The sequence below is a fragment of the Cryptococcus neoformans genome (genome assembly GCF_000091045.1).
Source record: "Cryptococcus neoformans var. neoformans JEC21 chromosome 12 sequence".
Taxonomy (NCBI): domain Eukaryota; kingdom Fungi; phylum Basidiomycota; class Tremellomycetes; order Tremellales; family Cryptococcaceae; genus Cryptococcus; species Cryptococcus deneoformans.
This window is the reverse complement of record NC_006681.1, coordinates 554,384-579,286: the sequence shown is the minus strand read 5'-3', so window position 1 is coordinate 579,286 and position 24,903 is coordinate 554,384. Positions and strand designations below refer to the sequence as shown.

Below are 24,903 nucleotides of genomic sequence, written 5' to 3'. Positions count from 1 at the left end.
CCCAATACTCTCATAGTCCCATCTTCCACCACCCCCACACTTTTGCGTATCACTTTCCCAGTACCATTGGATGCTTCCTCACCTCAATTCCAGTTCATACGTCCATTCACGCCTTCAATTGATGCCCCTATCGCAAATGTCGCTTTCAGTCCTGTGACAATAACATCCAGCGGAGAGAAGAAAGGTGGATTGTGTGGCCTAGTGGCTGATGGAGAAGTCGTGCTCGTTGGTTTAGATAGGGAGAAGCCTGGATTAGGCAAAAAGGTCGAGTTTGGATGCAAAGTGGATGCCCTTGGCTTTTTAGATGGTGCGTCGCTCGCGGCTAGAAAAGGCTCAGGTGAGCATACTGTAGTAGTGACAACAAGGATCTGGTATGACTGAGGCCCTCTTTAGGATCCCTACTGATCAAGGATCTACGTGCTCTTGATAAAGCTCCTGTTGAAATGGGTTTGAAAGATCCTATTCTTAATGCCCAGGTGATGCCAGCCGGGGTAAGATCGTTCCTTATTCAGCCTGTTTGCAGTCTAACAATCGTCCCTTCTAGCCTCGAGTCCCTCGTCCTCGAGTATCAGTGGCAAGCACAACCTCAACTAGTCATCGATCTACCCTGGGTGAAGTGAATAACAACCTTCCGGCCCATCAAGATATTCACGATGTGAAGGGGAAAGGCAAAGCGCCCCTCCGTCCGACAAACGAAGAGGGACCTCAGCTGCGAACGGTTTCGACGAGCGCGGTAGAGGATAGTAAAAGGACAGGAAGAAGAGAAGAGAGGAAAGCGAGGAGATCGATTTCTGGGCCTATGTCGACTGCAAATCAGCCCGTGGAGAGGCGGGTCCGACATTCAGATATGGGCTCAAAACCAAGAATGATTGAAGCAATCCAGGAGGAGGAGCCGGAACAAAGCGAAAACGCAGCTGGACCTTCTAGTAGTCGCCAAGGACAGCCATCTTCATCTTCTTCACAACCCGAGCCGCAAGAAGACCGATACAAAGAAGAGCCAAGTATTGATCTCACGTGGGCTCTACGGCCCTCTGCACCCCGCACACAGCTTCCTACAATGCCGATAGAAAAGGACATGACTGACAAGGAAAAGATAGCAGAGCTTCGTAGGGAGATTGGGAATCTGCAGTTGGACATATTACGGATGGGCCGAACGTTTAGGGTAAGTGAATTTTGTTTGACGCCGCTTTTGCTGGGACCTGTATTAATAGTGGTCCCTAGAACGAAATCCGGCAGGCTGTACAGCCACTTGCGGAAGAGATACGTCGGAACAAGGAAATCATTGAAGAACAAAGGCTAGAGATTGCGAGGTTACGAGCCCCACGTTGATTGTGTTTAGGATTCACGGTATCGATTACACTCGATGCATTATGTATATAGTGATACAGAATACAGGGTGCTTGAATGAGTCGTTTATCATTATAGCTGGGAGCAAATAAGTATACCATCCAAAAGAGGAATCGGATGAAACGTGCGTACTCGTGAAAGTCATGACAGCGTGCTTCAAAATCTACAGCCCAATCCTCTGGTGCCTCTCCCTTCGCTCATCCCTCCTTTCTTCCCCATTACCATCATCTCTAGACCCCTCATTGCTCCCTGCTCCATCTCGCGAAGCGACGGCCTGTCCAGGAGAAACTTGGGACTGCTCCCGCTCCAACTTTCGCTTGTCGATCTCGGCCTGGAGGTGTTTGAGATCTGATGCTCTAAGAGGTATGGCGGTAGGGTTTGATCGTATCATGTTGTTGGAAGGAATTGCAGTTTCTGGTTGTGTTTACAGAGTGAAGAATGATTTGTTTACGTTTGCAAGGGTAAAGAATCGAGGTTGTATTTGATCCCGTTCAGACACCTTGCCACTCGTAACTTTGAATGTCAAGGTGATTTTCAACACGTCCTGTCTTCATTACTTTTCCATCAAAGCCATCGCCACTTCAGGCTCGACAAGAACAATTAGGCAGTATGGGTAGAGCAGAAGCAGGAAGCACGAAGGCAATTGCCAATGCCATCAAAGCAAAAGGTAAAGTCATCGATCTATCTTTTTATGTCTGGTCAAGTGTAACTCGGCTGATTAATCATATTAGGTCTCGGAAGGTTGCGATGGTATTGTCAAGTTTGTGAAAAGCAATGTCGGGATGAAAATGGTTTCCAGGTAAGTGTTGCGGATTTTTGAAGAAAAGGCTTGCTCACTGGGTGTCTTCACAATCTTTGTGTTAACCCCTCGATCGTCCGACGTCTCCATGACCGTTTGTTTGTCCACCTGTGCAGGCTCATTGCCGATCCGAACCTCATATGCGCAAAATCATGCTTCTCGGTCCCAAAGCTGGTCAAGCGATCTCGGACTTCTCCCGTCAATTCCAATCAGAATTCCTTCTCCTCCTTCGCACCCGTCACCTCACCAACCGAGTTCAAGCCAACAAGGTGTACAACGAGTACATTCAGGATAAGCACCATGTACATATGAATGCTACTCGATGGGTTACATTGAGCGGATTTATCCAGACAATAGGAAAAGAGGGTTTAGTTAAAGTTGACGAAGACGAAAAGGGAATCTGGATTCAGTGGGTTGATAACCGGCCAGAGACTCTTTCTAAGCAGGTAAGCTGCCTTGCACGCTTTGGTCGGAGCTCATTGATGTCTGATTCATTTACAGGCGGCCGCTATGAAAGTCGAACGATCTCAGATGGACAGTGAAGAGCGTGAACGAAAGATGCTGGAAGAGCAGATTGCTCGTGCCCGCGCTCAGCAAGCGGATCAGCCGGATTTGACCGTTGGATTGCAAAAGAAGGAGGGGGAGAAGATCAAGCTCAATCTCTTTGGTGCTTCCGAACCCAAGACTGAAGAAGGCAAGGAAGAAGAAAGCGCCTCGGCATCCGCCGAGACTAAGCCTACTATTGGTTTTGGCAAGCTTTCAGCCCCTGGTACTGCTAAACCTTTGGCAGTTTCGACCAACCCTCTCAAGCGTCCAGCTCCTGTCAATGTTTTCAAGTCTTCAAAAGCCGCCAAGACTGAGTCTGGCGGATCTGCGATTAACGGGGATAGTAATGGCGCACCAAAATATAAGAGTGAAGCAGAGAGATTGATGATGGAGGATCAAGCTAGGAAAGCTAGTAGAGGTCAAGGACAGGGGCAGGGGTACAGAGGTTTCGGACCTTCAAGAGGAGGGCGCTAGAAACACATCTTGTAATCAATCTGTTGTAAAAGTATGGATTTGCATTATTACCTGATGCCACATGTGCATTTGTTTTTTTCAGCTACACGTTCGTTCTTCCATTCGCCTACCGACACTTCCGTACGCATATACTTGGTTGTACTTGATTCCCGGTACGTTCGCTATGATTTTATTGCATCGGCAGAAATTATTTTTATCTTGATCAGGCACATCACTATGACGTTTTATTTTGAGGTAGGGGTCCTGTCGTCCGATTTCGACATTTTCCCGACTATCTAGTAAATATCAATCCGTCTCTTATTTTATGACTACTTTCCATCTCTTCGTCGAAAAGAGACCTCCAAGAGTTTTATACACAATCTTCCTGGCACTCCCACAGGGCTTACGTTGCAGTGCCCAAACAAGAAACGGCCGGACCGCCCATTTGAACTCGCCTTTTTCATCATTCACGTCGCGAGCGACGGACTGAACAAGGTGATCTGTCCGTACCTGATCACGGTCAAAAATGGTGGGCGTATCCACGAGCTCGTTCATAGGAGTAGGGATAGCGTGTGCAGGGAATATCCTCATTAGTCTCGCTTTGTGAGTTTCGTCTTTTGCGTAACCTGGCTGCACCTGGCGGTGGAGTGGGTGCCATCCATGTCCTGTTCTTTCGCCATGCTTTTGCAAGCTCATGGCGGCTCTTTCTACCTTGATCCTCGGTTACTGACTATTACATATTTAAAGGACCATCCAAAAGCTAGCGCACAGAAATAACGAAGAAGCTCTGCATGTTGATCAAGATCCTTCCGCTTCCGACTCTGAACCTCCTTCCCCACCTTTACGTCCCAGGTCCAGGACCAGATTCGGTGACCCTTCCCCTATTCTGGAGGAGAGCGAACCTCCTACACCGCATCATGATAGATTTATTCACGACGACGACGGGAGTGAGAATGGGGGCAGCAGTAGAGACGACCGAATGGGTGAGGGACGGTATGGTCTAGGGCTTGAAGATGTAGTCGCTGTGCCGGTGACTTTCATCTCCGAAAGAAGCAAATCCAACCCAGAAGCGACACGTATTACCAGCTATCAATCCAATGATCTATCACGCTCCTCTTCACGTGGTCCTCCTCCAGTACCCATCTTCCCGCCTAAGCATACCTCCCTTCGAGTGAAGCTAGACCCAAATCCTCCCGCCCCTCGTCATTCGCGACATGACGATCCTGAGGACGAAAGTGAAGATGAAGAAGAAGATGGAGATGATGAAACCGTGGGTCTGAAAATTACAGATGGCCGGGATATCGGTAAAGTAGAGGAAGGAATGTACTTGAAGAGCAAGTTGTGGTGGCTAGGTATGGTTCTGATCGCCGTTGGCGAAGGAGGAAACTTTTTGAGCTATGGTTTCGCCCCTGCCAGTGTCGTAGCGCCTCTGGGCACAGTCGTATGTTGTTTTTATTTTTTCTCCTCGCTCCCTGATGTGCGACAGGGCTGATAAAGTAAAAAGGCATTGATTGCGAACTGTATCTTTGCGCCCCTCATCCTTGGCGAGCGATTCAGAACAAGGGATATGGTAGGTATGGCGCTTGCCATCATTGGGGCTGTGACAGTGGTCCAAGCAAGTAGCGATACAAGTCCTCGCGTACGTACTTTTCCTTTACATTCGAATTTATATAAACATCCGCCAACTCGCATTTATCAGCTCGACCCCGACCAACTGCTCATGGCCCTTACCCGCCTGCCTTTCCTTCTCTACACCCTCTTCTCCCTCCTTCTCCTACCACCCCTCCTTTTCCTGTCCAATTCTTCTTTCGGCCAGGTCCATCTCACGATAGACGTTGGTATCTGTGCCCTCTTTGGCGGCTTTACAGTGCTGGCCACGAAAGCGCTTTCAAGTCTTTTGAGTGGGGACTTTGTAGGGGCGTGGAAGAGTGGCGTCACGTGGGCCTGTTTGGCTGTTGTTGGAGGGACGAGTTTAGGGCAGATTAGATGGTTGAACAGGGCTTTAATGAGGTTCCAAAGCAAGGTTTGTTTTTTGTTTGCACAACTTTTGCGCTCATCGCTGGGGGAAGCGACATGGCTGATTGGATGCTGGTAGGAGGTTATACCAACACAGTTTGTTCTTTTCACGCTGGCAGCAATCATCGGCTCAGCGGTGCTTTTCCAAGAGTTCAGAGATATAACATTATCAAGGTTTATCAACTTTGCCTTTGGTGTACGTTTTCTTTCTTCCCTTTTAACCATCCCCCCCCCCCCCCCCCTAAAAAAAACATGGACATACTCTGACGCCGGTGGGTATTACAGATTGCAACGATTTTCCTGGGTGTCCATCTTCTCACGTCCATCACCTCCCCGACCCTTATTGAGAAAGACGAAGAGGGAAACCAAGCTGCAGCCGAGCAATCTTACGAACACGTCCCGATACCATACACCACATCTTCCACGTCTCTCCACCGCTTTTTCAGTAATACCTCTGAACGAACGCCTCTTATCCGCTCAATCACCCCTACCGCTGTACCTGTTCCCACTCCTTTTTCTACTGGCCGTACTGCCGGTATAGATGGTCTACCGAGAAGACATAGTGATGCCCCTCTCGCGCGCGCACCCTACTCGGCACCCCTGGTCGGTCCGAGTGTGTATGCGCCCACTGCTGCTACACATGGCAGGACCCGACTGGGTAAACGGACGTCGGCTTCTTCCTTCCAGTCATCGATCCCCAAGCTGGGGCTGGGCAGTCAAGCGGGTTTGTTATTGATAGCTACTACTCCGCCAAATACAGGCTACCTCGCGAGCCGAGGGAGAGAGTGGAGTGTAGGCCCTACTGGCAAAACCGGGGGAGGAGGGGTTGGAGTAGGCGAGGAAGAGGCGAGTTTAGAGACGAGTTTAGGGGATGAAGACGAAGGAAGACGAGGAAGGAGTAAAAGTAGTGCCAGTCTTTTCCCTCGTTCTCGCACGCCTTCTGTAGCAAGACCTGGGGGAAGGGATAAGGGCAGATAAGCGTCACACCATCACGGTTTGGTAAAAGGTGAAAGAAAAGATACATTGGTTGTACGTGATTATTAAAATGTACTTTTACGTGTTGATAATAGTAACTACATTCTTTAAAGTATTTTTTGTCCGCTGGTGATACAATAAACCCTGGTAACCCATCTAAATGTCCTGTAAATGTCCTGTTAACCCGGTGCGCATGATACTGATGAGCATACTAGAATAAAAATCAAATTAAACCCGTGTCTGTTCTCATTGTTGTTTGCGAGCACCGAACCGCTGTCGAGGGTTGAATAGGCAACTGGGCGATCCGGAATCCTTGCCATCGAGTACAAAGCCAGATTGACAAGAATCTGAAAAGTCTGTTGACAACGCTAACAGACTTTCAGAGAAAGAGCAACTTACCAATGTGACATTGTCCAAGCACGCATTGTACTGATGAAACGCCTGGTATGGCTGTGCAATCTACAGAAAACCATGTTGGCAATTTGGGATCAGGTCGTAAATAAAAAGGCGTACCGACTGTTTCCGATTCTCCCGGGCATCCACCACAAGTCGTCAAGCCAAAAGTAACACTGTTCACTCGATATGAGCTTTGGCGCTCACTTGCCATAAAACGAAAAGGAATGAAAAGACAAACTCGAGACAGGCCCACTCTCCTCCAACTTTACACGCCCTCTGCCCCCATCCACAGAGCAGTCCTTCGCTCCCTTTTCTTTCCGCTTCAATCCCTTTCATGGGTGCTTGATCATTCGCCCCCGACGACTCGCGCATCGATCCCTTCTTCTTCCTAGAGATGAACTTCAACGTCTGTTGTCGTTGCGCTTGATCGGCCGTGAGCTGGCTCGGACGAGGATGGCAAGAGAGGATGCCGCGGTTATCGTAAGACGGGGTAAAAGATGGAGGGCAGTGGCATTGTCTTGTAGCTTCATTGTAAACTGGGAGGCTTGTCAGATTTGGAACTGTCAATGGGTTCCTACGACACTTACACTGGTGTTTACCCCAACACTCACACACCTTGACCAAACGCCAGTCTGTCACCTCGTAATACATGATCGTGTTCTTTGCATCTGGGCAGGTCAATAACCCTTCCCTACTTATGCCATGCGCTTCTTGGGAAGTGGTGATAGCTGACTCGAGGGACAAGTCGGGAAGACAATCGTAAGCTGTATGGTCACTGGTAAGAAGGTTGCAAGCGGTATTGGTATTGTCATGGCGCGAGGTTGGGAGAGAGAATATTTGGGGAAGGAGGAGGAGAAGAACAGGGATGATCATTGTGACGGTTGGTGCTTGGTGCGGGAGAAGGAAGGAAAAAGTCAAAAGAGTGAGACAGAATGGAGGGGAATGGGAAACACTATTCCGTTCTTTCCGCCTACTATATTCGTTTCCTTGAACCAAACGCGCTTGTAAACTTTAGCGGTGTGAGTATGAAGAGGATACCTTTGGGCTTGATCGCGCTAGTAACCTCCTGTGGGTTATACTTGGCAACCAGGTGCCCAAAAAAAGTTTAATAGCGTTAGACTGCAGTCACGTTTTTGGTGCTCGTCAGTGGCACAGACGAAAGGTCTCACCATATTCACATGCACAGCACAATCAAAGCTACTAGTTAGCATCAATCAGCCAGCGCCATCATCGAAGGGGATATCCACGGTGAGTAGTGCGTTGGCAAGTCTCGGGAAAAAAACAAGTCGGAAATGCCCGTCAGTCAAGTAGGAGGGGGGTATTGAAAGAAAGGGGCGGGGGAGGATGACGAAGAGGAAGACTCTGAAGCGAAGAAGGAAAAAGAGTCGTACTATAAACCGCCGGGAGGAACGAATGGTGATCGCCCGCCGCCGCTGCTACAGGTACGATCCAAATGAATGGGTAGATAGGGCCTGAGCGCATCTTTTTTGTCTGGTACGATTAATTAATTGCGATAATGATACCCTATATGTGATCGATGGGCCGCCGCCGCTGGATGTTAGCCCTGTTCTAGGGCTGCAGTGGAAAGGAGAGGGCAGTAGCGCTGCGGGGGGACAGAAAAAAAAGGGTCGAGAAGTTGGAGTGTGCAGCGCGAATCGTATCGTACGTCCCCAGCGTCGACTCTTTATTTTTTCTGGGGCTCCCTGATTCCCCTAATCAGTCCAACTATATAAAGACCTGGACGGTAGTACAATCCACTCCATCAGATTAAAGTATACATGCAGAAAAAAAAATGCCTACATGTGAATTGGAATGGATATGCGTACAACACGATGGATCTACTTTTTCAAACCAAACCCGCTCACCCGATGGCTGACCGGTTCCTCCTTCACCGCCTTCCTCTCCCTGTCCAACATTTCCGCCCTCTCGATCCTCGCCTTTTCCACATTATCCGCTAGGAGAGCAACAAGCGTCTCCATCCCGAGACCGTACCTGCCGCTGAGGACGATAACCTGACCACTTTTATGCTCGCTCACAAACGCCGCGACCTCCTCCACCCGCTTCTTGCCTTCTTCTTCAGGTACTGCATCGCCCTTGTTCAGCACGACCACGCCCGCACGCTCGCTCAGCCCGGGTTTATAAGCTTCAAGCTCTGTTTTCAGCACTTGAAGATCCTGTACCGGGGACGGTTTCGTGAGATCGAGGACGTAGGCCAGGACGGGGGACCGTTCGATAGATCGAAGGAAAGAGTGGCCGAGACCGACGTTTTGGGATGCCATGGGTAACAGACCCGGGTTATCTGACAAGGTGAAGCGGAGTCGCTCCATTTTGTCCTCTCGGCCATTTTTAATGCGCGATGCAGGGAACGGACCACCCGTCTGGCGAGAAAAGTCTTCACGTTCACGCTCGATCCACGTCTCGACCACTTCCTCTTTGCCTACGCCCCATGAACCGTCTTCGTACACTCTGACCACCCCGATTTGCGGGTTGAGCGTCGTGAATTGGTAGCCGGCAACCTCTGCACGACGGCCGGTAAGTGCACGGAGGATGGTTGATTTCCCCGCGTTCGGGAAACCGACGAGGCCGACGTCGGCGAGCAGTTTAAGCTCGAATTCAAATGTGTGTGTGGGCGGGAGGGTGCCGCGAGAGGCCAACCTTGGTGAAGGGAAGAAGGGGTTGCCCAGCCCGCCGGACCCGCCAGAGGCTATTAAGACTGGCTCGTCAAGCGGTTCGCTAATGTCGAGATGGAAGGGAGGCGTCTGGTCAAACGAGGGTGTATGCGCGATCCACCGTCTCTCGCGGCGTAAAAGATCTTCTCCGTCGGCATACTCTTCTTCACTGACCTCGCCCTTTGTGGAGGGATGCGCAATGAACCATCTCTGCCACCGTTTCTTCTTTTTCTCCGCATCTGATAGTCCCAAATCGTCTTCCTCCCTCTCCATCCTCTCTTCCTCCCCTTCGCGCTTCAGCTCACGCACGATCGTGCCCACCGGGACCTGGACCACCAGGTCCTCGCCTTTCCGTCCGTGCTTGAACGCTCCCCCGCCTGAGCCGCCAGCACCGGCTATCAGACGCTTTTTCACGGTAGCGAGTGACGTGAGCTCGGGCGACGTGGTGATGTAGACGGAGCCGCCGTGGGCGCCGTTGCCGCCCGAGGGAAACGATGGTCCTCGAAGAGACGCCTCGAGCGCTGCCGCGCCGTTGCCGCCCTTGCCGCCGCGCACAGTGACTATCGCATGGTCCACAAAGGACGATCCCTGTGGCGTTGTGAGCGGTGGCCTGGCAAGATAGACGCGACTCACGTATTGGCGCCGTTTTGCATCTGCTTTCCTGCGTCTCCGCGTGAGCTCGCCGAGCACATCCTCAAAGTCCGGGTCCTGGACGTGGTCGATGTCGAGCGGCTTGGCTGCATATGCCCTGGCTGCGAGCGGGCGCAGGAGTACGGGTGCGATACGGCGCATGGTGTGGCGTACATACGAATGTTGCCGGGTGGCTGGTGAATGGCGGGTGGAGGCGGGATAAAAGGGAAATAAAGGCGGGAAACAAATGGGCGAGCGACGGAACGGGGCGCGCGGGTCGGAGAGTCTGTGCACCGTTGGGGGCCGCCGCCGTGTTGCAATCCACAAATCTCTCCCTCCCCCTCCCCCTCCCCCTCCCCCACCGCAAAACCCACAATGGCTTCCACGATCACACGCAGCATCCCCCGCGCACTCCGCGCCCGCACCGCCCCCCTCTCCACCGCCGCGCGGCTCGTCGCCCGGAATGCCCTCCTCACCACCGCAGCGCCCACCGTCCCCAGGAGCCCTGCCAGGTTCTTGCTCGCCGAGGGCCAGAGGAGGGCCGCCAGCTCCGACGAAGGCGTCACGATGATGGTGCGTGTCGTCTGGGATCTCGATAATGTCGCATGCTGACAGTCCTGCGTGTGGTGCGAAACAGACTGTGCGAGACGCGCTCAACCAGGCGATGGAGGAGGAGATGATCCGTGACGAGACCGTCTTCATCATCGGCGAAGAGGTTGCCAGGTACAACGGTGCTTACAAGGCAAGTTTCGTCTCGTGCTGTTTTTTGTCTCGAGCGGGTTGATTAACGGGCATTTTTTTCTTTCTCGGTAGATCACCAAGGGACTGCTGGACAAGTTTGGAGAGGACCGGGTCATCGACGTGAGTGGACCTGGTTGTCGGGCTTGAAAGGAGATTTTGACATGAAACGTGCAGACACCCATTACCGAGGCTGGTTTCACTGGTATGGCCGTCGGTGCCGCCCTTGCCGGTCTCCGACCCGTTTGCGAGTTCAGTATGTGCCTCTTTCCCCCGATGATCACCTTGGCCCAGCTAACGGCTCGCGACCACAGTGACTTGGAACTTTGCCATGCAGTCTATCGACCAAATCGTCAACTCGGGCGGCAAGACCCACTACATGTCTGGTGGTAACGTCCCCTGTCCCGTCGTCTTCCGTGGTCCCAACGGTGCCGCTGCCGGTGTCGGCGCTCAGCACTCTCAGGACTACTGCGCGTGGTACGGAAGTGTGCCCGGTTTGAAGGTCATCTCCCCCTGGAGTGCGTCCGACTGCAAGGGCTTGTTGAAGAGCGCTATCAGGGATTCCAACCCCGTACGTCGGGCCTCGTTGTCTCCTTTTCCGTTTACAGCGCTGATCTAATCGACCGTCCACAGGTCTGTTTCCTCGAGAACGAGCTCCTCTACGGTGTCCAATTCCCCATGACCAAGGAAGAACTCTCCGAGGACTTCCTCATCCCGATCGGCAAGGCCAAGATTGAAAAGGCCGGTTCCGACGTCACCATCGTCGCCCACAGCAAGATGGTCACCCACTCTCTTGAGGCTGCCGAGTTGCTGGAGAAGGAGGAAGGTATCAAGGTCGAGGTCATCAACCTTAGGAGTATCAGGCCGTTGGATATTGAGACTATCATCACGAGCGTGAAGAAGACCAAGCACCTGATCACCGTTGAGGGTGGTTTCCCTGGTAAGTCTCGTTTCGTTTTTTTTCGATTGATTTGCTTAAAACGTGTGTAGCGTTCGGTGTCGGTTCCGAAATCCTTGCCCAGATCTGCGAGTCTACCGCTTTCGACTTCCTCGACGCTCCCCCTGAGCGAATCACCGGTGCTGACGTTCCCACTCCTGTAAGCCTTGATTGTTTTCTCTCCTTCTTCATACATGGCTGATTTGACTTTTCTTTGTAGTACGCCGAGTCCCTCGAAACGATGGCTTTCCCCGACACACCCTTGATCGCCAAGGTTATCAGGCGTCACCTCTGTACGTCGTCCTTCTTCCTCTGTCCCTCTTCTTCTGAGCGATAGATGGCTAATGACTTTTTTGAGTGTAGACCGCCAATAGATTTAATTAAACCCGGCGTGTAAAACAAAATGTTGGATAAGAGGCGTTTGGGAGAGAGGAGCAGAGCGAAGGATGGAGCGGGGGATGTGATGGATGAAGAGGGGGGCTCATTTGTTTGGGTATGATTGTAATGCATCACTTTGGGTGTTCTGCTTTTTTATCCATCTACCTGATTTTATCCATCACCTGATTCAATCAAGATGGATAAGGAATACAAGAGCAAAAAAAAAAAAAAATCTATAAATTATACTTGTGCATGAACATGCGCGCTGGGCGTTGGCCAGGAGGAAGAGACGCGAGGAAACTGCAAGGAGATGGCGCTTGATAATTAAACTTGATGAGTCTGGTGAGCTTCCAGGTCTTTGTTGCCCCTAGAATTAATTACAATCATCACGTCAGCCCACGTTATCCTCACACTTGATCCCTATTAAGCCTTTGGATATTCTGTTAGTGAGAACAAGCCAAAAAGGCTCGAGCAGGTATTCAGAGCATGCGATCAAAGCAAGCGACCAAGGAAGAGAGGAGAGAGGAGAAACGAGGAAAAAGGAGCAAAGACCTACTTGGCATTCAACAAACTCAAATACAACGTCCATGCGATACCGCAAGTACTTTGGAAGGGGACCCTATACTGAATCGGCATGAGTTTGAAGTTGATACCCTGGATGGCTGGCCAGATCTTCCAATTGGCGAGGATGGCGGAGACGTAGATCTGGACATTAAATAATAATAATAAAGGTTGATTCAGCAAAAAGCGACTGAGCAAAGGGGCACCAAAAAACGTACATCTTGGAATTTTTCCTTGATTTCTTCGGTCGAGTGGCCCTCCATTATACCCATTGATCCGACAAAGAGGACAAGCTTTATGAGAGGATTTAGCCGTCTACGCGTTATGCTTTCCTTGATAGGCACGACTTACGCCGATCGGGGCCCTAATCCCAGCATTATCAGCACACCTTTTCCGCTAAAGAGCATGACACTCAAGTGACCCACATGATAATCTGATCAGCAACAACCCTCTTCACCAGCTGTATCCCTTCTCCACTCCCTTTACCCACTCCAGCAGATGCACCTGCCGGTCCAGTCAGTATCCCGCCTGCTCCCTTCCCTGCCCTCCCTAGCGTGGCTTTTGCGGGGATGGGGATGGCGCGTTCGAGGAACCGCATCCACCGGCCGATGATGGGGCCCATTCCCATACCGAATATGGCAAAGCGCAGGGTACGCAACGGATCATAAGCCGGGGTAGGCGTTTGGGGCGTCGGGTTGTGCATCTGTAAAAAGAAAGTGTTAGAATAAGTCGGGGGAGACAGGTGAACAGTAAGCCAGAGGGATAAGCACGGACTAGTATGGTGGAGTATTGCGCCTGTACAGTATTAGGTTAGTGAATAAAGTGGAAAAAATAAAGGTGTGTGGATACCGAGGAAAACTGACAAGGACATCTGCGATGGTGTTGAGGACGCCGTTTGTGACTACCAAAGTAGCCACTGGGCGACGGTCAAAGTTGGTGTTGTAAAGGCGGGCAACGGAACGGAGGAAGCGCATAGTGCGTGGAGAGAGAGGTATGGGTGTTATAGAGATGTGAATTGAAACTTTGATGAGCTGGATCTTGATATGTATGGGAGATGGAGGCTGGAATACGACGTCATAACAAAGTTTATGCTCGACAACCTCCACTTTTTTATTTTTTAACCGGGGGAGCGCTTCAGTCCGGCCAACAACAAACAAAAACAAATCACTTCACCGACGCAACAATGCTCTTTTTACATTTCTATACCATACCCATCCATCCTCACTGCCACATCTCGTCCCCATTGCTAAACATCACGAACCATTGGCTAATGAATTGACCCTAAAATCACCCGCATCAGAAATCAGTGACAATGATTAATGAGTAACACCTTTTACACATCTTGCGCTCATGTCTTTTCTCCTTCGCTCACCTCGAAAGGACCTGTGTATTGCAATATCCTCCCAGTCACTCTTTTAGCCCTGCACATCTTGGCATCCCCCACTTTATCAAGCTACTGGATAAATTGGTATATGCTTTTCTACACCCAGTCAGCGATGACAGCGTACGCATCAAGTAGCAGTGACTGCGGTGCCACGGGAAATCTATCGCATACACTGTCAAGCTCTTCCAATTCACTGACAACATTCTGTGCGTTATCTACTTACTCTCTATGGATATCTTTAGACTTTCACCTTCTAGGGAGTGTGCGTACTCCTATTAGTGAGTTTTACCTCCTCACACAGTGCATCCCTCTTTCAACACCTCAGTTTCTCACCAGCCTAAATGTATCTTTCAAGCACCTTCCATGGACTCGGATATGGTGTATAAAAACCACAATGATCCTCGAACAGTGTCTCTTTTCCTTCTCCACACTCTTCTTCCAACACTTTTCACCCTTTGCTTGCTTTCAAAGCTATAGCGCTCTTACAACTACTCTTAGCAACTTGTAAACCTTCTCTTATACTCTGCCTCTGACCTCTACACTCTTACTTTTACCCAGCTTCACCCATTTGACCATTCATAATGGGCGCTTGCCACTCTCGTAACCACTTCATCTCTCCTCCCTCCATTCACACCTCCACCGCCGCCCCCACTCTTCCCTTTACCTCCAAGTCTTATTCTCCTGTTTCCTTTCCCAATCCTATCGTCCAAGTCCCTGACGACCGTCTCCCCGAATTCATCGCTACCCTCCACCTCGAAAGCCAATGTAACAAGCTCCAGGGCATTAGTGTTGCATACAAGTTTCACCCCAACAACCAGGTAAGTCCCCCCCTTTTTTTTTCTCACGTCACGATTACTTTCCGCACAGAGTAGATGTGTCATTCAACGTTGGGTCCAATGTTGACGTGTTGTTTTGTATTCCTTAGACCACCCTTCCTCCACTTGTTATCAACAAGTCTGAACTCGATATTGACACCAAGATGGTTCACAACGTAAGCTTTTTTTTTTATCATTGGATGGTTGCATGTTGACTGATGGTCTATCGTATACAAGGGAACTAACATGCCCACCCGACCGGTCGACAAGCCTACTTCTGCTGTCTCTACTGCTACAACGACTACCACTGCCACTAAAAAGGTATGTCAACATTTATCTCCTAGTGTGTATCCACTGATCAAGCATCTTTACCAGCGACCTTCTCTCCCTTCTCTCCACTCTCTCCGAAACAAGAGTACTTGTTCCGTCTTTTCGGTCAACAGTGTTCCTCAGGGTGAACAGAACCCCGTTATGATCGTCCCCACCCCCGCTCAAGCTGCTGCACCTTGTTTCAACGTCGAAGACGAGGTTAGTCTTCATCCCAAATCCCCTTGTTATTTCTACAGTAGTTGTTGGCTGACAGATCTACTTTGATCAACAGATGACTTACCCTCGCCGTATGTCGGTGTACAGCCCCGCCTCTAATGAAACTGCCGACTTTATCCCACCACGTCGAGGCATCAGGCCGTTATTTCTTCAGGAAAAGTATGGTACCTCTTCCCGCGAATCACTCAAGAACAAGAATAAGAATACGGCTTCTGGCGGTGTTGCCGCAGAATCTGAGCATGCCAGAGTAAGCATCAATTATAGCTTGGAGATACTATGGCTGATTACTTGTTTGTCTATTCAGAACATTGAAAGCACTATTGAAGCAGCTAAAGCTGTTTGCGAAATTGGGTTGACCGACGTGAGTGATCATTATAATTATTGGTCCATCTTCATATCATTTGATGCACAATTTAGCGAACATCTATCCCCGCTCGGGAAAGGGCCCGGTCCAACTCTGCCCCCACTATCAAGGTAAGTTTTAAATCATGCGCCCTCCCATTATAAAAGTTGACCTAGATATAGTCCAAGGCTTCATCTAACCGCATTTCATTCAAGACCAACTCCTTCGCTGCTCGTATTACTAGCGCCTTCCGTCGTTCATCCAAACCCATCTCGCTCAAGATTGATATTCCTTCTAGCTCGAACTTTGTCCAACAACCAGCCAAGCCTCACCTTCAACCTCTTGAATTCGGCGGAAGATTTGATGATAATCCATTCATTGGTCAACCTGCCAAGTTTGCAGCAGACGCTGTCTCGTCAACAGTTACAATCTCCACACCCGATCTGGTCTTTTCTAGTCTCCGTTCTCCATTCCCTTCCTCTGTTAGCTCAACCTCTTCCCTTTCTGCCTACTCTGCAGACAGCTATGTGGAATCTTCACAGGCTATTAGCGTTGTAGTTACTCCTCCTACAGAACCTCCTTCTGGTAGCCAGACACCAAACAACGAGCCCGAGGAACCGCCACTTACGGCTGCCAGTACCGACACCGAGTTTTCCGACATGGCCATCCATACGCCTACCGACTCCAGCTTTGTCCAGCCGACTTTTTATTCTCAAGAGGCCCAGTCCCACATCACCACAACAGAACTTGTTACCAGACCAGCACTTATTCCGACGGCATGTGGATCGCGCTTTATCGAAATGTTTGACACCATTATTGCCTTCCCCGACAGCACTTCTGGATCAGCCTCACCAGAAATTAGGACACCCGTCTTGACACCTATCGACTACCAGGCCTATCCCCAGCCAGCTTATAGAGATATCAATACTTTCCTGGCCTATTCCCCTCCTTGAGGCCTATTCGCCATATCCTGGTAGTCATTCGACCATTAAGAATGCACTGCAAGTTCCTCCAGTTTCGGTTCTAGCTTCAGCAAAGACCAAGTCTTCAAAACGTGATAAAGCGTTGCCGTTATTCAAATCTCGTTAGTCTTCTTCGCCAAAGTGAAGGTCTGTTCAATTGTAGCCGTATTTTGGTGTCTGGACAATATTTCTCCTGGACTAAATTATATATTTGTCTGTTTTTGTTTCCTCTGCGGTTGCGTTTCCTATAAGTCTCTGCTTTCCTAATGTCTAGTGATTGTTGGTTGTTGATTTTTTATTTTCGATTTTAATTTGGATTGGATATGATTCCCGGCTTGGATCCATGCAGCTCTTGTGGTGGCAGTATGTTCTCATCTTGGTGCGATGGCGTTGCAAGTCGGAATGCGGTCGAGATGAGTACGAAGTGCAGAGAGATAAGATTGGCGCGAGATGGAGACTCGCTGGCTGAGTTGTTTTGATTTCCCGCATCCACTCGTCGTCTCCGCCATTCCAAAATCCACCACTTCTTTATGGAGGAGCCGTCGTCCCCCCGCAAACCGTCGCCGTCCTCCCCCCCGTCCTCCTCCTCCTCCCCCGCCGGCTCTCTCGACCTCCCGTCCCTCCAGCCGCTTTCCCACGACCACCCCCTCCTCACCGCGCCCACATTCGACCCCGATGCTTTCCTCCTCTCGCGCATACACATCCCTCTCGAAGAACTTCGTGGAGAACTACGAGAGTACCTCGGAGAATTGAGAGAAGAGCTTGTGAAGCTCATTAATGAGGATTATGAAGAGTTTCTTTCGTTGGGAATCGGGTTGAGAGGCGAGGAAGAGAGGTTGAAGAGGTTGGAGGGGCCGTTACAAGGCGTTAGAAAGGAGATTGTCGTGCGTTGTTTTCTTGTCCTTGGCCATTCTTATCCTTGTGGATGATACGTGGATGTACTATGGGTAATATGGTGACTGACACTGGGAAACGATTAGTCTGTAAGGGATGTGCTGGCAGAACATCAAGCCAAATTGCAGGAAAAACTCGACGAACGGGCAGCTCTTAGAGAAGAAAAGGTGAGCCTTTTCCTCGCTACGGTATTGTTAAGCATATAGATGCTGATAATATGCGGTGTAGGCACTGTTGGACCTTCTCCAGCGTCTGTTCGATACGTTGGCTAAAGCGGAGGCTTTACTCGATTTACCCCACACGGATGAATTAGAGACGTCAAAGCTTGTCACACGTGTGGCTGGAGAGTATAGTCAGATTGTTTATCTGATGAATAAGGCTAGAACAGAGGAGTGTGCAATCGTCAATGTCGTAGAGGAGGTACGTCTACGTTTATGGGGTGGGGACGCTCAATGGCTAAATACTTGGGATTGCAGAGAATAAAGAATATCAAGAGCCGGCTATCGAAGGATCTGTCAACTGTGCTTCTCAGCGAACTGGAGAACCTAAACGCCACCGGTCTGAAGCAATGCTTAAAGACGTATGAGCTCATCGAGGGCTGGGAAGAGGCCGAGGAGGTGGTACGGAAAGTCTTTCGAGAGTATTGCCGTAATGTGAGTCTTTATGTCCAACTGCTCTGGAACCTGCTATTGCGAAACTAAATATACTTTGTAAAAGACCATATCGTCATCAGCTCTCTCCCTCCCCACATCTCCCACGGCACCTCAGACCCCTCACCAGCTACGAAACCCCTTAGACGTCCCTCGTCTTCCGGCCAGTTACAACACTCCCCTTGCCCTTTTGTTCAATCGCGTTCTTGCTCAAGTTGCTTCCTATCAACCATTATTGGATGCATCAAAAGAGGTATCGGAGAAGTTTGACTTCTTCGCAAGAGTGTTCTGGCCAGAGATTGGGGATACTATCATTGAGAGGCTCGGCAGCGTGATCTTTGCTGCTGGTCGGCCAGATGACTTGCACAAGGTAAGACCCATTTCAAAATCATGGACGCATACTTTTTGCTGATCCAAAATCCATCTAGTACTACACCACTTCACATAAATTCCTTGATCTTCTCGAAACGATCGCTCCATCGGCGCACAATGTCCTTGCAATGCGTTCCAGTCCTTCTTACACAGCATTTGAACGCCGTTGGCAGTTACCCGTCTACTTTCAACTTCGCTGGAAAGAGATTGTGTCTTCGCTTGAACAGTCGCTGGCCGGACAACCGAGCTATACATCTACCTCGGACCACAAGGGAAGTAAATGGGTATTGGTACAGTCAGGAGCGGTATGGAAAGCATTGGAAAGCTGTTGGAAGGAAGACGTGTATATCTCAGAGTTAGCTCCTAGATTCTGGAGATTGAGCTTGCAGGTGAGCGATAACTCGTCCTTTGAGTTGGTTGGTTTACCTGATACGCTGGAATAGATATCATCACGGTATGGCACTTACCTCAAATCGACCGTCGACAGCTATGTCATAACCGAAGAAGACAATAGCCAAGAAGACGCTGCTTTACGCTTCGCCTCGGCCGCTGTTGTAGACCTCGAAAATTTGGCTGCAAAGGTCAAAGACCTCGATGTAGTCAAGGAACTCAATCTTGGTGGTAAGTCCTTTCCATTGAATCATATGGAACAGGTGACTGATTGAAGGTGGGAAAATCTCGTGCAGAACACTTGACATTACCGACTACGCAATACACCTCCAAAATCCTCAGCATACTCACTCGCCGTTGCACAGATCCCCTCAAACTCATCCGATCCATCGCTTCCCAATTCCGCTCATCTCCAACTCCGTCTACACCCTCATCGACTCGACAACCAAGTTACTTTGTCCCCTCCGTATTCAAGCCACTCCATTCCTTACTCTCTTCCCAACCCCAACTGAAAGAACGGTATCAGCAAGATTTCAGCAGACAAATCGCAGATGCGGTATTTGTCAATTACGCTAGCACGCTTGCGAGTGTGAAGAAGACGGAAGATTTGTTGAGGAAACACCGCAAGTCGAAAAAGTCTGGGATCACATCGTTCTTCGGTGGGGGCGGACACGATGGTGGAAGTGGGGAAAAGGAAGAAGAAAGGTTTACAAACCAAATGAAGGTGGATATAGACGCGTTGAAAGAGGATGCAAAAGGGCTGGGGGTTGACCCTGAAAGCATGAACAGCTGGAATGAGTTGTTAGCTGTCGTCAATAAACCCGATGAGGCGTAGAAGGGGTTTTATTTTTATTTAGATTAGTTGCCAAAGAAGTGTATCACAGTATGCATTTTGCCGCAACAGTGTAATCAAAGAAATAATATGCCCTACAGAACACCTAAGACGTCCCATGCCCAAAAGAAGAAAATAGATACAGGATGCCGAATCGAACCGAATTCGAATAGAGAATGGAGAAAATCCGGATAAAACTAATATACGATGAAAATGAAACCCTACAGAGAAATATAACGTTTGGTCTAGAAACAGGGATTCGCATTACCCATTCACCGGGAAACAATGATCATTCGAGGGGAGGAGGTGTAATATCATCTTGAAGAGTTGGAGCGTTACTGGTTAGAGAAGCGTTTTCGGGTGGCGGGACCAGTGAATCGCTTTGGCCCATCGCCAATACGTCGGGATACTCTTGCTCCAGCTCGGCCTGTTTTTGCAAAGGAGATGAGCTTCTGATAACTTTTTGCGCACACATGAGACAAAACCTTACCATCTGCTCCAACATTGGAACCAGCCATTCGTCCTGCAATAACTCGCTCGCCACCGGTCTCGCTTCGGGATCCAAAGAAAGACATTGATCAATGAATTCGATACCTTGGTCGGACATCTCGTTGGGGTCGGGTAGAGGGGGTGGCTCCTTTGTAGCACCAAGATGGAACATGATAGCCCTAATCGTCTTATCAGCTCATAATTCGTATGAGGAAAACATCATTGAAAGAAAAGACGTACCATTCATTATCAAAGTCCAAGAAACTCCATGGCTTCCTACCAGTGATCATCTGCAAAACGATACACCCTAAACCCCAGATATCACAAGCACCCAGCTTGCCGGTCCTCTGGTTCTTGATCATCTCTGGTGCCATGTACATCGGCGTACCCTCGAGACCCTCCATCTTGGCGTGAGCGCCACCACGTGTACGGGCGAGTGTCTTGTTGGATTTGATGATTTTGGCGGTACCAAAGTCGGCCAGCTTGAGAACAGAGTTGGCGCCAATGAGAATATCTGCGGCGAAACGAGGTTAGTGTATTGTGTTTACAAAGGATCAAGAAGATGAGTGTAAGGCTTACTTTCTGGTTTGAGATCTCGGTGCTCGATGCGGTTGGTGTGCAGATATTCAAGACCGCGTAGCAGCTGGATCGTAAACGCCCCGACGACTTCCTCATCGTCAATTTTGCCATATTCGAGCATACCTGCCAACGATCCTCCTTCACAGTACTAAAAGCACGTAACATCAGCGTTTGCACGACACACCCTCCTTTACACAAAATGGGAACACCTTACCTCTTGGAAAAGACAGACTCTGTTCCTATGCACTTCCAATCCAAGGAAACCAACGACATTCGGATGACTCAACAAGCTCATCACATCCGATTCCCGCTTGATACTCTCGTACAACGCCGGACTACTCTGCAGATCCACCGTTGGCAAGATCTTGACAGCAAACACGGTGTTATCCTGCAGCGAGTATCCCAAGTACACGCTTCCCGATGCGCCTCCACCGATATACGCGCCTTGCTGCCATCGCATGGAAATATTGGATTTGGAAGCTGCAAGAAATACCAGCGCACGGTCTTCAGAGACTTCTTCGTCAAGGACTTGACCGACGGGTGCGGGTGCCAGCTCGGAACGACGAGCTTCGAGCTCGGCAATGAGACGGAGACGTTCTTCAACCGTGAGTCTTATAGAGCGGTCGATACGTGGTTGGCCGCCAGACTCTGTCGGTGTCCGAGGCAGGAATTCGTCGTCCAGGTTTTCTTGAAGCCGTTGTAACCTCCTCATTGCCTCAATCCTGTCCGCCTCCTTTTTGGCCTCCATACTCGACCTTGCGCCGAGGATATCAAAGTGGCTAACCAAGAGTGACACACAAACACCGACGTACCTCCTCAAGAGTGAAAATTCCGATCGATCAAGCGCGAGAATGTTACTCCCTCTCGTCATGTTGAACGCATAGGTCAAAGCTGCCACAGTCCATCGGAACGTCTTGCGGTCTGTGGGGTTACACTCTTGACTGATAAAGCTGATCCAACTGATTGCCAGGCGCATCAACAGCCGATTAAATCGATCCCACGCACTGGGCTCGATATGGACCAACACCCTCGTCCCATGCTCTGTCGCAAAACTGTACCAATTCTCGACCAACTCTTGTGATCCCGGTTTGCCCCTGAACGCATTGCGGACGAGCGGGGCAGACTGGACGATACACTCTGAAAGACGGTAACTCGATTTGGCAATCTTGACAAGCTGTTTCTGAATCGTCGGTAAATGCGCTTGGGCCTCAACCACACATGGCAAATCGATTGTTTCGCCCGTGTCAGGGTGGATGAGCGCTTGCGTGAAATAGTGTTTGCACAGCGCTAATCGTTTGGTAGGACCGTCGGCGATGAGTCTGACCCGGTTATCAGCTAGTTCGTAGTCGATGTAATCCACATCCAGCGTCATGACCGCTCCGGACCATACAAAGTTTTGGCGTGGGGAGATGAGGAGGATATAAGCCGCGAGCGCTTCGTCGTCAAAATCGTCTGCTTCCGGGTACGGATCTGCAGGATCAGGTTGCGCTGCTGCGACTTGGCCGTTGGCCAGGACCCCACCTCCGCCGGATACCTGCGATGTAGTCTGCCTTGGACGAACTCGGGATCCAGGAATCGTCACTGAAAACACCCTCTTCAACAAGTGTCTCACATCGTCCGGCTGACCCCAGAGACTGCCATCCGCAACGATATACGTCCCGTTCGCCTCGAATTTCCCGGTATACACCAAGAAATGACCTGTATCTTGCAATGTCTCCACCAGCACGTCCACATCCGTCTCCTCGATGGAATATTCGGCGGAATTATCGAATCGTTGGGTGAGTTTACGACAGAAACGTTGGGTCTTGCGGTGTCGCATTCGAGCTGAATCAAGGAGTTTGGAGTACCATGAGAAGAGTTCTTCGACTTTCATGTGTTTCGGTGGGCCGGCCAGCGAGCCGTCACGGTTACGGTCACGTTGAGAGGATGACGAGCCATCACGCTCCTTGTCGCCACCACGTTCCTTGTCGCGAGAATGGGAATGAATTGGTACCCGAAGTTGCTGGTCCAGATAATTTGCCGAACGTATAAGGAGCTTGTTGGATAACGCGCTATATTGACACAGATACTTAGCACTAAAGCTCTTTTTTTCAGGATAATACACTTCAAACGCACCAATACTGCTCTGCAACAACCATATCACCACCCACAATAGCCTCCGCTGCTTCATACAAGAATGGCGCCTCTTCTTCCAGCACTTCCGTTTCCTTGTAATAACTCGCTTTCCCCACTCCTCGTAATCTCCAATGCAACAATTTGAAAAATGTCCTCAGCGCATCGAGCAGAACATCATTGTACTCTGTCGGCAAGCAATGCGGAATTTTCCATCTCCCCTCGGCGTCGGGTGCCATGATTTCGTCGTATTGTTTCCGGATTAGCACAGCGAGCGAAATGGATAGACGAAGGTTTTCGATAAAGTCTTCGACGACCATAGGGTTCGGGTCGAGTAATCGGGATGCCGCGTCCAAACGGACTTTGACAGCCTCAATGATAAGTCGACCGGGGAAACCGATAAGGCGGACGATTTCGTATTGGAAATCGGGGAGATTTTGTTCTTGAAACTGCGGGAGATAGTTGATGACCGTCTCCTTGGCGTTGCGCACGAGGTTGATCATGTCTACAAACGCTCGGCGCTCGAATGTGCGTTGGAGATTATCTTCTTTTATCACACGGTCGAGGAAACTCGAGTCATCGGCTGCATCCCTGCCGGGTGTACCCTTGCTGTCGATAGAGTGGTGATACTTGTACTTGCCGACCAATGCCTTCTCGTGGGTCGTGTTCGGTTTAGTGATGTCGAGCTCATCGGAACCTGTCCATTTTTGCAAGAGTTTGAGCTGGGTTTGGAGGGATGAGACGATAATGGACCAAGAGGTCAGGGCGTCGGCGCGTTTGCGGAAATTTTCGTCGGTATAGAGAGACTTGTCGGCCCGCATGGCTGCGAGGTTGGGATAAAGACCTTTGACTGCATGGAGTTTGGCGAGAATGGTGTTGACTTGGTTGAGAGCTTTGGACTGGGGTGCAGCAGTCGACGTCGCGTCTTGCGGATCGGCATCACTGTCTTCTTCGCCTTCCGGGTTATTTTTGGGGTCGTACTTGAACTCGTTTATCTCTTCGAGCACCGGGTCCACCACTCTTGCCCGTCGCTCTTGCACCCGTTTCTTCTCCTCTGCCTCTGTCCTCCCACGCAGCTTGGCACGGATTTGCCACCAAAGGGTCTTTCCAATCTCTTCTCTGAATGAATCTGTCGGCATGGAATTGTAGATACGTTGCTCCTCCACCTTGAAGACATCCGAGTTGAGGACACTTTCCAACATGCCTTGCCAATCCAAACGTTCCTGTCCCTCGTCCTCGGTGACATCGGCAGGCTTAATAGGCAACTGCGGTGACCCGTCCGTCTTGCCTCCAGAGTCCATGTTATGATGAGATATACCCCAGCCAGGGGATCTCAGTTCGTCCTCATCATCTGAGCCCCAGCCATCATCTCCTGCGTCCGGGCTGAAATATCCCACATCGGGGTCAGTATACGACCTTCCTCTTTGCGCCGCGTTCTTGCCGTCTGCCTTAGCTCTGCTGAACGACTCGAGGGTATATCGCGTTTTCCGCCATGTCTCGTACGAGGCGTGCAGCGTCTCTGGCCCAGCGGGATGGAGCGGGTATGCCGGCCGGGAGGAGATGGCGCTGGGTGCGACGTATGTTATTGAACGTGCGAGTTTTGGCTGGGCTGCAGACGCGGACGAAACGATGGATGAGATTTTGGAGGTGGGGGAGGTGTGTGCTGGCGGGCCGGGGTAGGATGCGGAGCGTGTGTTGGAAGGGGGGACTGCGGGGTGTGAGCGTGTGTGCTTCCTGGGGTGTACTCACCCTCGTCGTCGTTGAATGTGGTCTCTGCGGGCACGCCGATGAGGCCGTCCTCGTCTGAGCTGTCCTCCTCGTCTGGCGCGAAGAGGCGCACGGACCTGCGCCCGGTCTTGGAGGAGGACGCGATGGCGGGCGCTGGGGGGCCGGCGTCTGGGGGGTCTGTGGGGGACGTCGGGTTGGACATGGCGGATGGGGGGGCAGCGGGTGCAGGGGCGGGATGAAGAGGGGGAGACGGCTCAGGAACACGGCTATTTCACGCCGCAATTGATTAATCTGCTTAATTCCTCGTAACAACTCGTTATTTATTCATCACGTCCGCTGCGCTGCCACCCGCCTCTATCCGG

At 50.5% G+C, this 24,903-nt stretch overlaps 10 protein-coding genes across 10 annotated transcripts in view; 6 read left to right on the top strand and 4 right to left on the bottom strand.

Moving 5' to 3' along the window:
- The window catches only part of CNL05650 (expressed protein), a 2,171-nt gene extending 776 nt beyond the window's left edge, over window positions 1-1,395 (top strand). Inside the window, exons 3-6 of the mRNA XM_024658199.1 lie at window positions 1-337; window positions 394-491; window positions 545-1,162; window positions 1,222-1,395. The exon at window positions 1-337 is cut by the window's left edge and continues 36 nt beyond it. Of these exons, the coding sequence (XP_024513868.1) occupies window positions 1-337; window positions 394-491; window positions 545-1,162; window positions 1,222-1,329 (1,161 nt within the window). The 3' untranslated portion in view covers window positions 1,330-1,395. The remainder of the gene's footprint in view (window positions 338-393; window positions 492-544; window positions 1,163-1,221) is intronic.
- Window positions 1,396-1,887: 492 nt separating this feature from the next.
- On the top strand, window positions 1,888-3,247 carry CNL05640 (Baker yeast's zinc finger protein RTS2, putative). The gene is made up of 4 exons (XM_568228.2): window positions 1,888-2,014; window positions 2,079-2,146; window positions 2,263-2,592; window positions 2,648-3,247. Exons 1-4 carry the CDS (start codon window positions 1,957-1,959, stop codon window positions 3,164-3,166), a joined length of 975 nt encoding a protein of 324 aa, XP_568228.1. The 5' UTR covers window positions 1,888-1,956; the 3' UTR covers window positions 3,167-3,247.
- A 237-nt stretch (window positions 3,248-3,484) lies between these two features.
- CNL05630 (conserved hypothetical protein) lies at window positions 3,485-7,504 on the top strand. The gene is made up of 8 exons (XM_024658198.1): window positions 3,485-3,748; window positions 3,893-4,586; window positions 4,650-4,784; window positions 4,845-5,168; window positions 5,241-5,357; window positions 5,447-6,190; window positions 6,250-6,303; window positions 6,352-7,504. The coding sequence occupies exons 1-6, from the start codon at window positions 3,672-3,674 to the stop codon at window positions 6,137-6,139; spliced, it is 2,040 nt and encodes a 679-aa protein (XP_024513912.1). The 5' UTR covers window positions 3,485-3,671; the 3' UTR covers window positions 6,140-6,190; window positions 6,250-6,303; window positions 6,352-7,504.
- CNL05620 (conserved hypothetical protein) lies at window positions 6,174-7,927 on the bottom strand. Its single transcript, XM_024658197.1, has 5 exons — window positions 7,120-7,927; window positions 6,771-7,068; window positions 6,650-6,705; window positions 6,536-6,595; window positions 6,174-6,483 (listed from the first exon to the last, which is right to left on the bottom strand). The coding sequence occupies exons 1-5, from the start codon at window positions 7,403-7,405 to the stop codon at window positions 6,383-6,385; spliced, it is 801 nt and encodes a 266-aa protein (XP_024513867.1). The 5' UTR covers window positions 7,406-7,927; the 3' UTR covers window positions 6,174-6,382.
- Window positions 7,928-7,960: 33 nt separating this feature from the next.
- CNL05610 (essential conserved GTPase, putative) lies at window positions 7,961-10,032 on the bottom strand. The gene is made up of 3 exons (XM_024658196.1): window positions 9,835-10,032; window positions 8,333-9,789; window positions 7,961-8,269 (listed from the first exon to the last, which is right to left on the bottom strand). Exons 1-2 carry the CDS (start codon window positions 9,991-9,993, stop codon window positions 8,371-8,373), a joined length of 1,578 nt encoding a protein of 525 aa, XP_024513866.1. The 5' UTR covers window positions 9,994-10,032; the 3' UTR covers window positions 7,961-8,269; window positions 8,333-8,370.
- Window positions 10,033-10,194: 162 nt separating this feature from the next.
- On the top strand, window positions 10,195-12,031 carry CNL05600 (pyruvate dehydrogenase e1 component beta subunit, mitochondrial precursor, putative). Its single transcript, XM_568096.1, has 9 exons — window positions 10,195-10,404; window positions 10,469-10,573; window positions 10,645-10,692; window positions 10,747-10,825; window positions 10,884-11,140; window positions 11,203-11,509; window positions 11,560-11,666; window positions 11,727-11,799; window positions 11,870-12,031. The coding sequence occupies exons 1-9, from the start codon at window positions 10,207-10,209 to the stop codon at window positions 11,878-11,880; spliced, it is 1,185 nt and encodes a 394-aa protein (XP_568096.1). The 5' UTR covers window positions 10,195-10,206; the 3' UTR covers window positions 11,881-12,031.
- Window positions 11,998-13,484, bottom strand: CNL05590 (hypothetical protein). Its single transcript, XM_024658195.1, has 7 exons — window positions 13,309-13,484; window positions 13,220-13,240; window positions 12,871-13,148; window positions 12,797-12,809; window positions 12,664-12,738; window positions 12,441-12,589; window positions 11,998-12,251 (listed from the first exon to the last, which is right to left on the bottom strand). Exons 1-7 carry the CDS (start codon window positions 13,417-13,419, stop codon window positions 12,209-12,211), a joined length of 690 nt encoding a protein of 229 aa, XP_024513865.1. The 5' UTR covers window positions 13,420-13,484; the 3' UTR covers window positions 11,998-12,208.
- A 1,283-nt stretch (window positions 13,485-14,767) lies between these two features.
- On the top strand, window positions 14,768-16,829 carry CNL05580 (hypothetical protein). Its single transcript, XM_024658194.1, has 6 exons — window positions 14,768-14,820; window positions 14,882-15,172; window positions 15,246-15,437; window positions 15,495-15,551; window positions 15,608-15,664; window positions 15,716-16,829. Exons 1-6 carry the CDS (start codon window positions 14,809-14,811, stop codon window positions 16,484-16,486), a joined length of 1,380 nt encoding a protein of 459 aa, XP_024513864.1. The 5' UTR covers window positions 14,768-14,808; the 3' UTR covers window positions 16,487-16,829.
- A 179-nt stretch (window positions 16,830-17,008) lies between these two features.
- CNL05570 (conserved hypothetical protein) lies at window positions 17,009-19,712 on the top strand. Its single transcript, XM_568093.1, has 8 exons — window positions 17,009-17,379; window positions 17,476-17,556; window positions 17,618-17,809; window positions 17,866-18,042; window positions 18,107-18,409; window positions 18,468-18,800; window positions 18,855-19,032; window positions 19,098-19,712. Exons 1-8 carry the CDS (start codon window positions 17,026-17,028, stop codon window positions 19,634-19,636), a joined length of 2,157 nt encoding a protein of 718 aa, XP_568093.1. The 5' UTR covers window positions 17,009-17,025; the 3' UTR covers window positions 19,637-19,712.
- CNL05560 (SSK22 like MAPKK kinase, putative) lies at window positions 19,679-24,760 on the bottom strand. Its single transcript, XM_568092.2, has 7 exons — window positions 24,563-24,760; window positions 22,817-24,521; window positions 20,916-22,752; window positions 20,702-20,849; window positions 20,363-20,636; window positions 20,124-20,301; window positions 19,679-20,060 (listed from the first exon to the last, which is right to left on the bottom strand). Exons 1-7 carry the CDS (start codon window positions 24,741-24,743, stop codon window positions 19,923-19,925), a joined length of 4,461 nt encoding a protein of 1,486 aa, XP_568092.1. The 5' UTR covers window positions 24,744-24,760; the 3' UTR covers window positions 19,679-19,922.
- Between the last annotated feature and the right edge of the window lie 143 nt (window positions 24,761-24,903).